The 14,471-nt window shown below is 55.1% G+C and overlaps 1 protein-coding gene across 2 annotated transcripts in view; it reads left to right on the forward strand.

Moving 5' to 3' along the window:
* The window catches only part of PER2 (period circadian regulator 2), a 38,385-nt gene extending 23,914 nt beyond the window's left edge, over nt 1-14,471 (forward strand). For both annotated transcript variants that reach the window (XM_033112674.1, XM_033112675.1), the window contains 10 exons: nt 10-94; nt 1,299-1,458; nt 1,540-1,664; nt 2,356-2,520; nt 3,506-3,736; nt 5,774-6,582; nt 7,600-7,786; nt 8,709-8,901; nt 9,828-9,978; nt 12,336-14,471. In XM_033112674.1, coding sequence (XP_032968565.1) covers nt 10-94; nt 1,299-1,458; nt 1,540-1,664; nt 2,356-2,520; nt 3,506-3,736; nt 5,774-6,582; nt 7,600-7,786; nt 8,709-8,901; nt 9,828-9,978; nt 12,336-12,473 — 2,244 coding nt within the window. In that variant the 3' untranslated portion in view covers nt 12,474-14,471. The remainder of the gene's footprint in view (nt 1-9; nt 95-1,298; nt 1,459-1,539; nt 1,665-2,355; nt 2,521-3,505; nt 3,737-5,773; nt 6,583-7,599; nt 7,787-8,708; nt 8,902-9,827; nt 9,979-12,335) is intronic.

Below are 14,471 nucleotides of genomic sequence, written 5' to 3' on the forward strand. Positions count from 1 at the left end.
TTCTTCCAGGAAATTTCAAAAAATGGTAACAAGGTCAAAAACAAAAGTCATTATTCTGATGAATCTGGACAACAGAAGAAAAAATCTGCTACAGGTAAAACAACTATTCACCATTTCCTCAGTAAAACTGTAGTCTGGCAAAGTGGGACCACGCTTTCTTGAACTCTGGGTGGCAGGGACGTTGCGTTTTAAATGTGCAAGCCCCCTGTCCTGTTCAGCAAGCAGCATGGGCCTTCACTCATTCAACACGCAGACCTGCATTTCTGGGTTGGCACCTGGCACCCTGCAGGCCCCTTCTCCTCGCTCTACAGAGTGGCCATAGTGCTGCGTGCTCACACTCATGTGAGCACACCCTCACTCGCACCAGGGGGGCTGCCCAGCTGTCTTGCAAACTCTCAAATCCTACCTTGTCTGAAGTTGAAAATGCCGGTGCTGCGTCTGGCCACCCTCTCACATGGGGCTCCACAGTCACCAGGTGGGGGCTTTCAGTCCACCCCCACTGCAGCCTGATCCCGCCTCCCCATGTCACAACTTCATCCCCTCACGCTTGGGCTCCTGCTCACGCGTGCATGTGCACGCAGCCCGGTCCTTTCCCCAGGTGGGCTCTCACTCAGTCTTCGATCTCAGGCTTCGCTTCCTCCAGGGAGCCTCCCGTGAGGACCGCGGAGACTGGAGCTCCCCTCGGGCCCGCTCCACATCTCCTCTTGGCCACGATGTATGGGTGTGCACTTAACCTCTGTGGGTGCACCCTGTGTCACACTGTGTGCCGGGTGCTGGGACACACTAATGCACCGGACCAGCTCTGCCCTCAAGGACCCCCAGGGGAGCACACAGTGCATGTGGTGAGGACAGGGGCAGAAGTACCCATGGCAAGCTGCCCTGGAGGCCGCTGTGATTGTTACCACCACTGAGGCTGGGTCGTTGGCAAAGGCAGGCCCTCCAGCAGGCGGGGAGCACTAACTGACCGTAAAGCACCTGGAATCTTCCGGCTTCCCCAAAGTTTCGGGAGTCCAAGTAAGAACTGGCCTCTCCCACTGCTGAGTCCCAGAGCCTGGGTACAGCCTGCATTCAGTGCTGCTGAGCTCCAGGCCTGGGCGACAGCATCCTCCAGGCTCCCTGTGCAGATGGCCCCGCAGCTGGTCCCCGCAGGGCTGCCTGGAGGTCAGGCTGATACTGGGTGTGTCTGTGAAGCATGTTCTGAGCCCCCAGCCTTATCTTTAGGTAGAAATACAAATATCAAGTGTACCTGTTGGGGAACACCAGTATTGACTGAAAGAACAATTGTGTCATTCTCTCAGAAATGCAATGCAGTTCCCCTGCTCAGATGACAGCTACCCAGGCCATGGAGGGCAGCTCAGTCGCCAGCCCACCCAAGGCCGCCTTCCCCGAGGAGCTGGCCTGCAAAAGCCAGCCAGCCGGCTCTTATCAGCAGATCAGCTGCCTGGACAGCGTCATCAGGTACGGCTCCTCTCACCTCTCCCGTTGGTCACCCACCCTCAGGGCTCGGTGACCTGGAGCTGTTTGCCACCGTCCTCACAGGTACCTGGAGAGCTGCAGTGAGGCCACCACCCTAAAGAGGAAGTGTGAGTTCCCCGCCCACGTCCCCACGCAGAAGGCCAGCGACAAGCGGAAGGCCAGAGGCATCCCCGGGCTGCTTCCCACAGGTATCGTGTTTGTCTGGGCTGTTATGGGTGTAATGACTTACACAGATCCCCAGGTGTCATGGGAAGGCCTGGAGCCCCCTTCTTCCCTGCCGTGTGAATTCTGAGCAGCTTTGGGGACACAGTATGTGGGTGTAGGCTATTTTTTAAATGACCGAAGTAGCTTAAAAGTCAGCAACCTTCTTACAAGCTAGAGGTAAAGGGGATTCTGGAATCTGAAACCAGGACCCCTGGGGCTGCTGGAGGGCTCAGGGCCTCTCAGGCTGTCATCCTTGGTGTCTGAACGTTTGCTCAGTCAGATGAACTCTCAAGCGGCTCAAACACGAGAGTTGCTGGTGGTCCCACCAGGATGGGAAGTCAGGTATTGCATTGTTGACAGAAGCCCATTCGATTAGACAGTCACTCGTGGTGGCCAGCCTGTGCCCCGGCCTCAGGGAAGGACAGCAAACTGCTTGCCAGCACTCTCCTGGCTGCCACGGGGACCCAGGATGTAAGGGTTGAGTTGTTCCCATGTCAGAATGGCCTCCACCTCTCCCCTGTGAGTAACACCTGAGGACAGCTTGTCACATGCCAGGATACCTGCAGACTGTGCGGTCCCTTGGGTACTGGACCTATCTCCACAGTGGTGTTTCTTATCCAAACGGTTCTTTTTTCTATTGTGTTTTTATGTCTTCTTCCATGTTCTCTTCGAAAGAGGTGGCGGTGCCCTCCACAGTGAACAGACGCGCGGACGTCGGCGCGCACTTGCCCTCGTTGACGCTGCCGGGCAAGGCGGAGAGCGTGGTGTCCCTCACCAGCCAGTGCAGCTACAGCAGCACCATCGTGCACGTGGGCGACAAGAAGCCACAGCCTGAGCTAGGTACGCCCGTTGACTCCTGGATGATGTCAGCAGCAACCTGAGTTTAGCAAAACAATTAAAAGTTTAGACTGCCATAAACGTGCTTGCATAAACGTGCTTGAGTTTATGCACGTGCAGAAGAACCTACCACAGACCAATAGGGGGCGCAGGAAATCCAGGTGCAGGAATTGCAGGGCGGGCGTGGCCACGCCGGTCCCGGTCCCCGCTGCGCTCTGGCGCCACCTGCTGGCAGTTGTCTGCTCGGGTGTAAATACGGACGGGGCCCGCAGTGGTGCTGAGCCTGGGTCTCCAGGGACTGAGCAGGGATCCCAGAAGTCCCCTCCTTGGGCTAAGAGAACGCCAGGGCAGATGGCCCCCCTGCCCACTGGCTCTGCCCAGCCTTGCCCGCCCCTGCATGGAACCCCCACCCCATCTGAGAGCAGGAAGGAGCCAGTACAGGTGGACACGGCGGTACAGCCAAGGACGGCCTCTCTCCGTTGTTCTCCAGAACACCCACGAGTAAAACGAGCCCTGAATTTGTTCTTTGCCTGGAAGAGGGGGTGATGAGGGAAAAAGTGCACGTCACAATCAGGACGGTCAGCAGGCCTCCTCCCTGCCTCTGTACTTAGAGTCCCCGGTGATCTTGGCTGTGACGCCCGGTGGTCCTGAACCAGGAGGGGGTGGGCACCAGCCTTAGTGTGTTGTGCTCTAAAAGCTAAATACAGCCCAGGCAGAGGCTGAAACCCCGAGGTACCCCAAACTTCATCCTGCTGGGTGGCGGGGCTGTCTGTTGTTGCTGTGAGCCTTTCACTGGGAACTTTCTCAGAAAGTGAAACGAATGCCGTCACAGACCTCATCCCCACGCGGGGGTGGGGGGGTGGGGGGGGCGCGGCTTGCAGCACCACACCCGGCAATGATCTCTTCCTCACAGATGTGCGTGGAGTGTGGCAGTTCTTGTAAATCACAAGGGCCTTTGCAGATGAGAGGTCTTCGTGTTCTGTTACAGAGATGGTGGAAGACCCTGCGAGCGGGCCCGAGTCCCTGGACAGCCGCCTCGGCCAGGACAAGGAGCCCTTCAGGAGGCTGGGTCTCACCAAGGAGGTGCTGGCCGCCCACACACAGAAGGAGGAGCAGAGCTTCCTACTCAAGGTCAAGGAGACTAGGAGACTCAGTGTCCTCCAGTCTCGCTGCCATTATTACTTACAAGAAAGATCCAAGGGGCAGTCGAGTGCAAGAGGTAAGTGGTGATACCTGAATTAAAGGTGGATTTAAAATAAAACTTGATTCTTAACGGTACTGAGTCTAGTGCTGCTTTCAAAGTGTGAGCTGTCCCAATTTAGCCCGTGTGCGTTGGTAAGGCAGATCTTGGGACCTTACTGGTGACGCAGTCTGTTTCAGGGGGACTCGTTCTCGTGTGCCCAAGGGAACAGTGCTGTGAGTAGCAGTGACAGTCCCAGGCCAGCCCCCGTGGAACGCAGAGCAGGGCAGTTGCAATGCTGCCATGTCAGATATTTCTTGCCTCGGTGACGGTGAGGTACAGGGGACCTCACCCCACCTGCCCACCCAAACAGGATCCTTGGAGAACCAGGCAGGCCACAGCGAATTCGCCCCAAAGAGAATGAGCATGGCGCTGATGGGGCATTTGGTGTTGGACAACTGAGGAAGGAGGGCGCTCGGGCCGACACCCTAGCGGGGAGCAGTGTCCTTTTCCCCAGAAGACGTACCCTCCTATTCGGGCTGGCTCGGCTGGACTGCAGCCTCCAGCCAGACAGTCAGTGAGTGTGGGAAGCAGCCCTTTAGGCTACGAGCCACCAGGTGGTCCACAGGCAAGGGATGAGGAAGAATCGACTAGCTTCTTCACCCCTTTTCTGGTCCAGGAGCCTGGCTCCACCCCCAACCACCTTCCCAGGCCCCACAGATGAGGCTGGGCTGCTCAGAGATGCCCAGGGCTCCCAGGGCCTGCCCCAGGGTCAGAGCTAGTGATGAGCCCAGGAGACACACAGCACAGGAGCCAGCTTCCCTGGGTCTCGGGGAAGACAGCGAAGTGAATGTCTGAAGGAAACTGACGCCTTCTGTAAAGATTGTCTTTTCCGCTTTCTCTTTTCTCCTTCCCCAGACCTAGAGTTACTGCCAGGCTATAGGGAACCTCTGTGGAAATTACTGAAAAGAGTCCTTCCCCGCCCTGGGCAGACCCACCCGGTGGGCCTGGCTGGGTGCAGAGTTCCAGCTCCTTCTTGCCGCCTTGACCCAGCAGTTTGTGCAGTGCACAAACTGCACAGCTGTCCACAGCAGCCCTGTCCAGATCGTGATGGTATCTCCGGAGCCCGGGGCTTTAGCCGTAGTTCCACCAGGAGGCAGAGTTCCTGTAGGAAGAGCACCCGCCAGAGAGTCTGAATCTTAGAAACTCCACCTACTTAGAAGTCGGCCTTGGGCTGGCCCAGGGGCCTCAGCATGCAGCACAGGCGGGGAACCCTCCTTGCACAGCTGACATACGTGCTGCAAGAGCCTCCATGAGAAGAAAGGCTGGGGTTCCCGGGAGCATCCCATTGCCTATCCTGCCCCAGACTTGGCATGACACCCCCCGCCCTACCTCCAGCACAGTACTTTTGACGCTGGCCTGTGCCCGGGGGTGGCCTGGGGACATGCCCAGATTCCCTGCTGTTACCAGCTGAGTCCCTCCAGCCTCCTAAAGTAGCACTTGTCACTGGAGGGAAAGAAGCTTGTTCCGAGGGCAAATGCTCCCTTCCCCACTTTGACTTCCGCTGGGGGTGGAATCACACAGGCTTCATTGGATGGAGGAATAGGAAACCTCTCTTTTTAAGACACAGTAGTGGTTAAGCTTAGATGACATCAGACTTCACAACCCAATATTGAGGAACGACATAGAAATGCCAGCTTTTTAACTTTATTTTTGGATAAATAAGACCTTTTTAATACCATGTATCACCACCATTCTCACAAAAGAAAGGACGTGGTAATGCCAGAAGAAAACAAGGATGTGAGCTTGCAATTCAGGCTGGTCCTTTGAAGTGAGCGAATCTCATTTTATGGCGCTTACCATTTTGGCCTGATTGTGTCACTGCATCGAGGGTTGAGGGCCGGGGAAACCATGTGGGAGACTCAACGGTCCCCAGGCTGGCATTTGGGAACATGGGGCATTGAACTAGGAGGTGCCTTCAAGTTTCTGAGATTCCACGAGTCTCTGACAATGGACATAACAAGAGTCGTACACATTTCTACATTTTTAACTCCGGTTGTTTTTCCATTATTGAAGCTGCTCCTGGACTGAGAAATACCTCGGGAATAGACTCATCTTGGAAAAAGTCCGGGAAGAACAGAAAACTCAAGTCCAAACGGGTCAAGCCTCGAGACTCTTCAGAGAGCACTGGGTCTGGGGGGCCCGTGCCCCACCGGCCCCCGCTGGTCGGCCTGAATGCGACAGCATGGTCGCCATCAGACACCTCCCAGTCCAGCTGCCCCACAGTGCCCTTCCCTACCCCAGTGCCAGCTTACTCCCTGCCCGTGTTTCCAGCCCCAGCCATCGTGCCAGCACCCGGGTCCGGGGCAGCAGCACCGGGGGCTCCCCACGCTAGCTTCGCAGTGCCCATGGACGTCCAGCACGACTTCGCAGTCCAGCCTCCGCCGTTCACTGCCCCATTGGCCCCAGTCATGGCACTGGTGTTACCGAGCTATGCCTTCCCCCCAGGGCACCCAAACCTGCCCCAGGCCTTCCTCCCCGGACAGCCGAACTTGTCGTCCCAGGTCCCTGCCTCGCAGCCCGAGTTCTGTGGTCGGACCTCACCCCCCAAACAGCTGTGCGCTTGTCCTCGGACAGAGCGTGGGCCACCGGTGTCACGTGTGACCACCCCAGCTACCCCTCTGTCGGCCGCCGGCCCCTTGGGCCGGGCCTCCCCGCCGCTCTTCCAGTCCCGAGGCAGCTCACCCCTGCAGCTCAACCTGCTACAACTAGAGGAGGCCCCCGAAGGCTGCCCCCCAGCCTCAGTGACAGTTGGGACCACAGGTGCTGGGCTGGACTGCAAATCTGGCACATCCTGGGACTGGCAGCCGAAGGCACCGCCAACCGTAAGGATTTCCTGATGCTCTTCCTCTAAAGCAGGTCAAACGTACATCCTCTCTCAGACGTGGTGTGGTGGACCTGAGGTTCCCCCAAGCCTTTCCATTTTGACATACTTGCGTGTGCTAGAAATGATCCTGTTCCAGTTCAACGACCCTATCAGAGTAGACAAGTGGGCTTTTCCTGTCTTGGGAAATCAACGAAGGAAGATAGATTGACAGAGGACTTCATGACTGGTTGTCATGGGCCTGGAAATTTTAAGTGAAAACTTGAAGGATAAAGCATGATCAGGCTAAATGCTGGAACTCATTGGAGGGTGATGGTTGCAGGGTGCTTACAGCCAAGGGCAAGGAGGGGAGCTCTGAAGCCCACGCCAGCTGGCTCCCAGCCTCAGGGACTGGCGGGTGTGCTCACTCGGTGGGTGGAATTGTCCCCTGGGCAGATGCCCTGTGTTCTGCACGGCTCAGCTGTGCAGGAGCCCGAGCTGAGGCAGTGCCATCTGCAGGTGCTTCAAGGGGCAGCTGAGTGGGGCTCCCCTGCCTTGGCTCCCAGGACAGGAAGTGGAACCTCCTGGGCACAGATCAGCTCTCCTTCCTGACTCCTTGTGGGGTCCTGGACCTACAGTCGGGGTGCCAAGGGCCAGAGGGTCAGGGTGTTCCCAGGCCAAGCCCCGCCCACATTCCCAGGGCCCTCTGGGGGCACAGGAGCGGGAAGCCAGAGCCCACCCCTGTGAGCAGCAGCCTTTGGGGTGCTGTGGAGGTCATACATAAGGCCTTACCCCAGGAATCCAACAACTGATGTCTTAGGTGCAACTCTCCCAAAACTAAATTTAATTAGATGGCGTCCGTGGACTCTGTAGTGCCGTCACCCACGCAGCTGTTCATTTGGCACATGAAAGAAGGGCCATCAGCTTGAGGACCGGGCTTCGCCATGTCCCCGCGTGACCTTGTGCAGCTCTCCTCCCGCGCCCACTGGGGAGCTGTGGGGAGCTGTGTCGTGACCGGGTCTTCTCCCTGTTCCCTAAGCATGCTGAGCCCCCAGACGCCCAGAACAGCGACGCCCTCTCCACGTCCAGCGATCTGCTCGACCTCTTACTGCGCGAGGACCTCTGCTCGGCCGCAGAGTCACCCCAGTCTGGAAGCGGGGCCTCCACCACCTCCGGATCCCTGGGCTCCGGCTCGCTGGGCTGCGACGTGTCCATAAGTGGGACAGGTATGTTGGTGGCATGGGAGCACTTGTGTGCTGGGGGAGTGGGTGCGTTTCAGTCTGTGGGTTCCTGGTGCATCTGGAAGATTCTTACCTGCGGTGCCTGGGCGTCCTTGACTTCTCCCGCACTCCTGGGACCCAGCTACACCCAGGCCACAGGCCATACGTGCTCAGGGCCCAGCAGCAGGTACACCAGGCCCATCAGGTGCCCACAGTGGTTCAGGCAGGCAGGCGGGTGCTGGTCCTGCCCCAGCTCTGCCCCCGGTGGCGGGCTCTCAACATGTGGGGTCGCCATGTGGGCCCCCCTGGCCCTGGTTGGACCCTCAGGCTTCCCGGCTCCTAGGAGAGCCGGTTATGGTTCACCTTCCTGAGTTGGTTCCCATTGGTGAGCCTAGCGTGTGGACCAAGGGCTTCACCCGCCAGACCGCTCAAGTGTGATCTGGACCCATTGGGACAGGAAGTGCACTCCCCGCAAACTCGAAGACCCTGCTACCCTGGAGTGAGCGTCCATGTCCTCTGCAGCGCCCTCTGCAGCGGCTGGCCTCTCCCTGCGGGAGGCTCGCGGGAGCACACTCGGCTCAGGGCCAGCCGCCTCCTCTTAGGAAGCCAAGTCCGGCTTCTCTGTGGCCTGGCACGGTCAAGAGGGGATGAGCACTAAGGGAGAGGTACACGATTGCTAAAATGGGGCCCCACGGGGCTGCTTGGGGGGGGCCCCAGGACAGCCACGGTACTAGCTGACAGCCCATCTGTAACTACCCAGGTAATTCCAGAATTGGGAAGACACGGGGCAAACCCACCAAACACCTCCTGGGCACATGCCACCAGTAGGACGCGCGGCTCCCTGAGCGGCCGTTACTGACATGAGCACGTGGTGCGAGCTTGGACTTGCGATAAAGGTTTTGAGCCGCCACCTTTTGTGTTCTTAAAGGCAGTAGTGACACAAATCACACCAGCAAGTATTTCGGAAGCATTGACTCTTCAGAGAACAATCACAGAGGAAGAGCCAGGGTGGCCATGCAGGAGAGCGAGCACTTCATCAAGTACGTCCTACAGGACCCCGTCTGGCTGCTGATGGCCGACACGGACGACAGCGTCATGATGACCTACCAGATGCCTTCCCGGTAACGCCCGCCTCTTCCTTGGGACACGTCAGGGCTGGGTTAGGGTTTCCCAAACCGGCCCCCCAGTCAGGGGGGACGTCCCTCAGAAAGCCTCCTTTCAGACACAGAGAGAAACAGGGTGTTTCTAGATGGTTCTGCTGGTCCCACAGAACCCTGTGGTGTGGGCACTATACCCGGAGTGGGGTGTGAGGGAGATGGGCTCCCGGCAACGCTCCACAGTGTCATCCTTGGTGTTTACGAAGCATTTCTGCCAACTCGTCTCATTGCTCTGTGGCCCAGTAACGCTGTAGGGTGGATGGGCTGTGTGTGTCTCAGAGATACAGAAACCGAGGGCAAGGGAGGTGACCAACCGAGGCCACCAGCTGTGCTGTAGTGACCCCGGGTCTGTGCCCAGCTGTGACTCCTCCATGTCGGGCTGCTCTAAGGAGCCATCCTGGTCCCTGCCCCTGCGAAACTAGGGGAAAGGAAAGAAGCGGGGAGGGAGGACCCACTGACTGACTCTGAGGCTCAGGACAGTCAGGCCTCTTGTCGGGAGGCCCGCGGTCTCCGGCGGGCGCAGCTTCAAGCCGGCCCAGCGCTGGCAGGAGGCGAGGGCCGGTGTTTTCTACCCACCGCGTCCCGGCGAGAACCTCCCAGGTTAACCGCCCTGCACAGAACCAGGCCTCTGCAGGTACCCAGCTCCCGTGTCTAACTGAAAGTAAAATTAAAATCGTGACTTGGATTATCATCTTAAAAGAAAAAGCACAGATTTACTAGGGTGACTGTGGGTAACCAGCTATTTTAAATGAAAAGGAAATTTGCATTAAACAAAATCATGTGCAATTCCATTATTAATACTAAAAGAGTTGGTAGGAAACGAGTGTGTTCTTTAAACAAAAACCCTGAAGACATTCTGACGCTTTCCTATTTCTATGTTTGCTGTGAAGAAATTTGGAAGAGGTTTTAAAGAAGGACAGAAAGAAGCTGAAGCAGCTGCAGGCGCTCCAGCCCAGGTTCACGGAGGGTCAGAAGCAGGAACTGCAAGAAGTGCACCCATGGGTGCGGTTGGGCGGCCTGCCTGTGGCCGTGGACGTGGCGGTAAGCTCACGGGGCTGCATCTGATATTGCGTGAAAGGGGCCCATAATGGGAACACTTGGCACTTGGCACCTAGTCTGAATTTCAAACTTCCAAAATTAAAGGTTCATCGACAAAAAAAGAGTCAGTGACACTAAGTCTACTTCAAAGAACTTTCTTCCAGTGGCTTTTCACCATTGTTCACCAAAAGGTCTTCAAAATGTCGAATCTTAATCGTGTGCTGAAATTTGAATTGTTTTTCTTTCTTCCAATTCTGTGTTCTATTTAAAAAACAACAACCAAGAAAAACCCTCTCCTGTCATAAACCCTCAATAGCCACGTAGACCGTTATATAATGATGGGAATATGACATTTCCTCTCCCGGCACTCAGCAGGCCTGTCCCCGCCAGAACCTCTTCTGTCTCTGTTCCCTCCGAGAGTACGCCAGAATCCACTGCGGCTTCTGTCCTAGACCTACGTCACCTGCCCTCGTGGCGTCTAGGACAGGTCACGGGCTTGGCACCAGCCCTGTGCTCTCAGGTTCAGGCTCTGGCCTGCTGGTCATGTGCCCTGCTCCCTGCTCCAGTGTTGAAGCACCAAGGCCCAGGGTTTGTACCCTTTCTCCGTCCACAGCCTCCCCCTTCTCTGGCCTCCTGTTTAGAAAAACGTCTATGTGATGAGATGCCCTGGCGTCCCCCTCCAGTCTGGCCCTCTGTTGAACTTGACCTGTGCAAGACTGCACTCCCGACTACCCTCAGAGAGAATCTGCCCTCACGCTGTTTCCCGCCCCACTCAAGGGCAGCTCCATATGCCGTTTGTTCCGGCCACAGACCTTGGTGTCACCCCAGGCTCCTCCTCTCCCACCCCACCTTCCCCTCTAGCGATTCACATTGGCCCAACCTTCAAGCTAGACTGAAACCAGCCACCATCTCCAGCATCACCAGCCTGGTCCAGGCCACAATCCTTCCTCACCAGGATTGTCATTGCAGCCTCCCAGCTGTACTCGCTTGTCCCCTCCAGCCAGGTCTGTCACCCCTCAGCTCAGATCCCTTCCTACGAGCCCCACCTCATCCGAATAAAGTGAACAAAGTGCCGCAAAGCCGGACAAAGCTGCCCCACCCCCATGTCTGCCACCTGGCCTCCTGCTTCTCTTCCCTCCCTCTCCTCTCCAGCTGCACTGGCCTCTCGGCTGTTCCCTGACCCGCCAGGCACCTGCCCTTCCTCGGCCTGGCACCCTCTCTCCTCAGACACATGGCTTACTCTGGCTTCTTTCACATCTGTTTTTCACACGCCACTGTGTTAGTTATCTATTGTGACATAGCAAATAACCCAAACACAGCAGCTTGAAACAATAAACATTTCTCAGCTCCCACTGTTCCTTCGGGTCGGGAATAGCCCTGACGTTGAAGGCAAGAGACTGGACGGGGCCTCTGTCCCCCAGGGGCTAGATTGGGGTTGGAGGACCCAGTTCCGGGGAGGCGCCCTCCCATGTCTGTCAGGTCGGTGCTGGGTGCTGGGTGCTGGCCAGAGGCCTCAGCTCCTTGCCACGCAGGGCTCTCCACAGGGCTGCTGGAGCGTCCTGGCGACGTGGCGGTGGCTTCCCCAGGGAGGACGAGGGAGCCGCAGTCCAGGAAGTCACACGTGTCACTTCCATCACCTCTTTGGAAGGCAGTCACTTTCTCCAGCCCTTGTCTGAGGGAGGGGATTGAGGCTCCACCTTTTGAGGGAGGAGTGTCAGAGAATTTGTGGACACATTTTACACCACTACAGTCACCTTCTCTGTGGCCTTTTCTGAATGTCCAGTGTAAAATTACAGACACCCTCCACATGCCTACCACTTTCCACCTTTTCATACACTATGGAACACTTCCCATTCGCTTTATTGTCCCTCTCCCCTACTAGGATGTCACCTCCACTGGGACACAGATTTTTGTCTTTGTTCACTGCTGAATCCCAGTACTTAGAAAATGTCTGGAACACGACGGGGGCTTAACACATAGTCAGGGAATGAACAGACAGACAGGTACACTGTTGATGTCCCATTTTACAGATAAGAAAACTGAGACTAGAGAAGGCAGGTAACTTAACCCCAGGTCCCACAGCAGAAAGAGGAGGAGCTGGGAATACAGCCTGAGCCGGCTGGCTTTCGCCACCCTCTCATGATGCCAAACCACCTCTCCGAGAAGGTCCCAGACTCCCCCTGGCCTTGAGGGAACTGGGTGTGGGGGCCCTTGGGAGCAGGTGGGGGCCCCACAGCTGAGCACCTGGTTCTCCAGCAGCCTGGCAGCTGACACCTGGTCACCACCATCACTCAGGTGGATTGCGTCTTTGTGATGAAGATCTCATTTTTGTTACTGATTTCACATATTTTTCTCTTAAGGAATGCGTTTACTGTGAAAACATGGAAAAAGGCAACATCTGTGTGCCATATGAGGAGCATATCCCTGCTCTGGGACTCAACGAAATGACAGGCACCAAAGAAGAGGAAAATGGACCCCCCCTGAGTCACAAAAACTAAGGGCGGACATAACCCCGCCCACCTGCCCCACCAGCCTGTGATCTACATTAGATGGTGCTGGAAGGGAGGATGACAGAGCCTCACATTTGTTTCTAATGAAATGGACAGATATACTTAACATTGTTTTTTTTGTTTTAGAAAAAAATAGTATTCTGAAGGGGTGACTGAAAACTGGACAGTGGGAACGGTTTGGGAAGAAATACATTTTTATATTTAAAATATAAATGTGGACTTTGGGGGACGGGGAAGAGATTTTCGTTACTATTTAACTTGAGAAAGACAGAATCCCCCTTTTTTAGTGTCAGTGAACTTGCCAAAACGCTCGCAGAACTACTTGGGGTGCGCTGAGCCTCTGAGCGGCACATCCGTGTCCACTGGCCTCCCGTGGGGTGTCCCGAGGCTGTGACCACATGCGACTCGGAGCTGAGGGCACCCACCTCCTGGAACCTTTCCAGGGTGTGTTTGTACAGATCAAATTCCGTCCTCTCTCGGGGGCTGCTTTTTATCTAAATTATTATCTAGTCAAACTAGATGTTTTTTACCAAGTGGAGATCACAGCCTCTCCTACTTTTCTTTCAAAATGTTTTCGCATTAAATGGTGTGAAGTGTATGTAGTTTGGCAAACCAGCAGCTTCTGCTTCACGTACTGTGGTGGCAACAGATTCTACGTGACGTAGCTTTCGTTTGGGGTGAACAAAGTTGAAATGCTCGCTCTGCATTAACAAAGCCTAGTGGTTTCAGATTCATACATGGCCAAACCCTCCTGTGTGTTTCCAGATCATTCTGGGACCCTTTTCCAGACCATGACCCATTTGTATGTTGTCCGTCATCTCCTTATGGTGACTGCCCTCTGCAAACCAGGCTTTGATCACTGCATTTGGGACCCATTCGTGTTTGTTCTTCATCTGACACCTCCCAGACATGAGCTCTGGCCCTGGCAGAGAGCTGCCGCTGACACCGCGGGCCCCCAGTGACCCGTCGTGCATTTCCCGGGGTGCTGTGCACTCACCTCTGCCCTATGGGCTACGACGTGGGCCCTCGACCTCTGTGTGCCTCACCTCGCTTGGTGTACCTTCCGGTCTCTGAGGTAATGTGCCCTAGTGTCACGGGTACTTTCAGGCCATTGGGTGGGTGAGGCCAGTCTGCCCAACTTTTTGCCAAATCTCATGCTGCATCATATATCCCAAAGATTGTTTGGAATTTTCTTGGTCCCTGGAGTGAATGAAAAGATCCCACTGATGAAAGAATTGACTTAGAATTGGACTGAGTCTGTAGAGACCAAAAGGAAGCAGGTTTTCTCTTGTCTTCTGCTGGAGAAGTGGCTGCTACAACAGGTGACGTCTGCTTGTCATCCAGCCGGTTTCCATAGTGACACCATCTTATGCCTGAATAGTAATTCTATTTTTTTATAAACTCAAACAGAAAACACTGTTTAAATTTTTTTGAATTTACAAAGTAGCATCACCTTCAGATTTGGCGTGTGTGGAAACTAGATGCTGCAAACTGCTTCCTGACTCTGATCTCGTCGTTAAGGGATTAAACGAGAGTCAAGGTTACGTTTCTGCTCCCTGAACATAAACTGCAGAAACGTTCTCCGCTGTTATGAATGTTCACCGTCAGCATTATTTCATTATTTTATGTATTCTCATTGATTAACTGTGTATCTTCAACGTGCTGAGAAGGTGACAGTAGGAGCATTTTGTGAAATTGTTTACACGGTGCCACGCATTGAGTCATATGTTTTCTTTAGAATGTGTGCTTACACGGGTATTATAAAAACCTTCTCGATTTTAAACTGAGCCTTCTTTTTAATATATTCCTTAAAAAGGTCTGTAAATAAGCTCTCCGAGTCTGTGTAATGACTTGCCGGACAAGTGGTTTGTTCGTGAGCAAACCAAGCTTTCTCCACCCAGTGCAATATGTTTGTTTGACTGCTTGTGTCTTTTTATGACTTTTTTGCCTTTTAGAAAATTGGTAAATAAAGCAAGTATATTTTTA

This window comes from Rhinolophus ferrumequinum, chromosome 8 (genome assembly GCF_004115265.2).
Source record: "Rhinolophus ferrumequinum isolate MPI-CBG mRhiFer1 chromosome 8, mRhiFer1_v1.p, whole genome shotgun sequence".
Lineage (NCBI taxonomy): Eukaryota > Metazoa > Chordata > Mammalia > Chiroptera > Rhinolophidae > Rhinolophus > Rhinolophus ferrumequinum.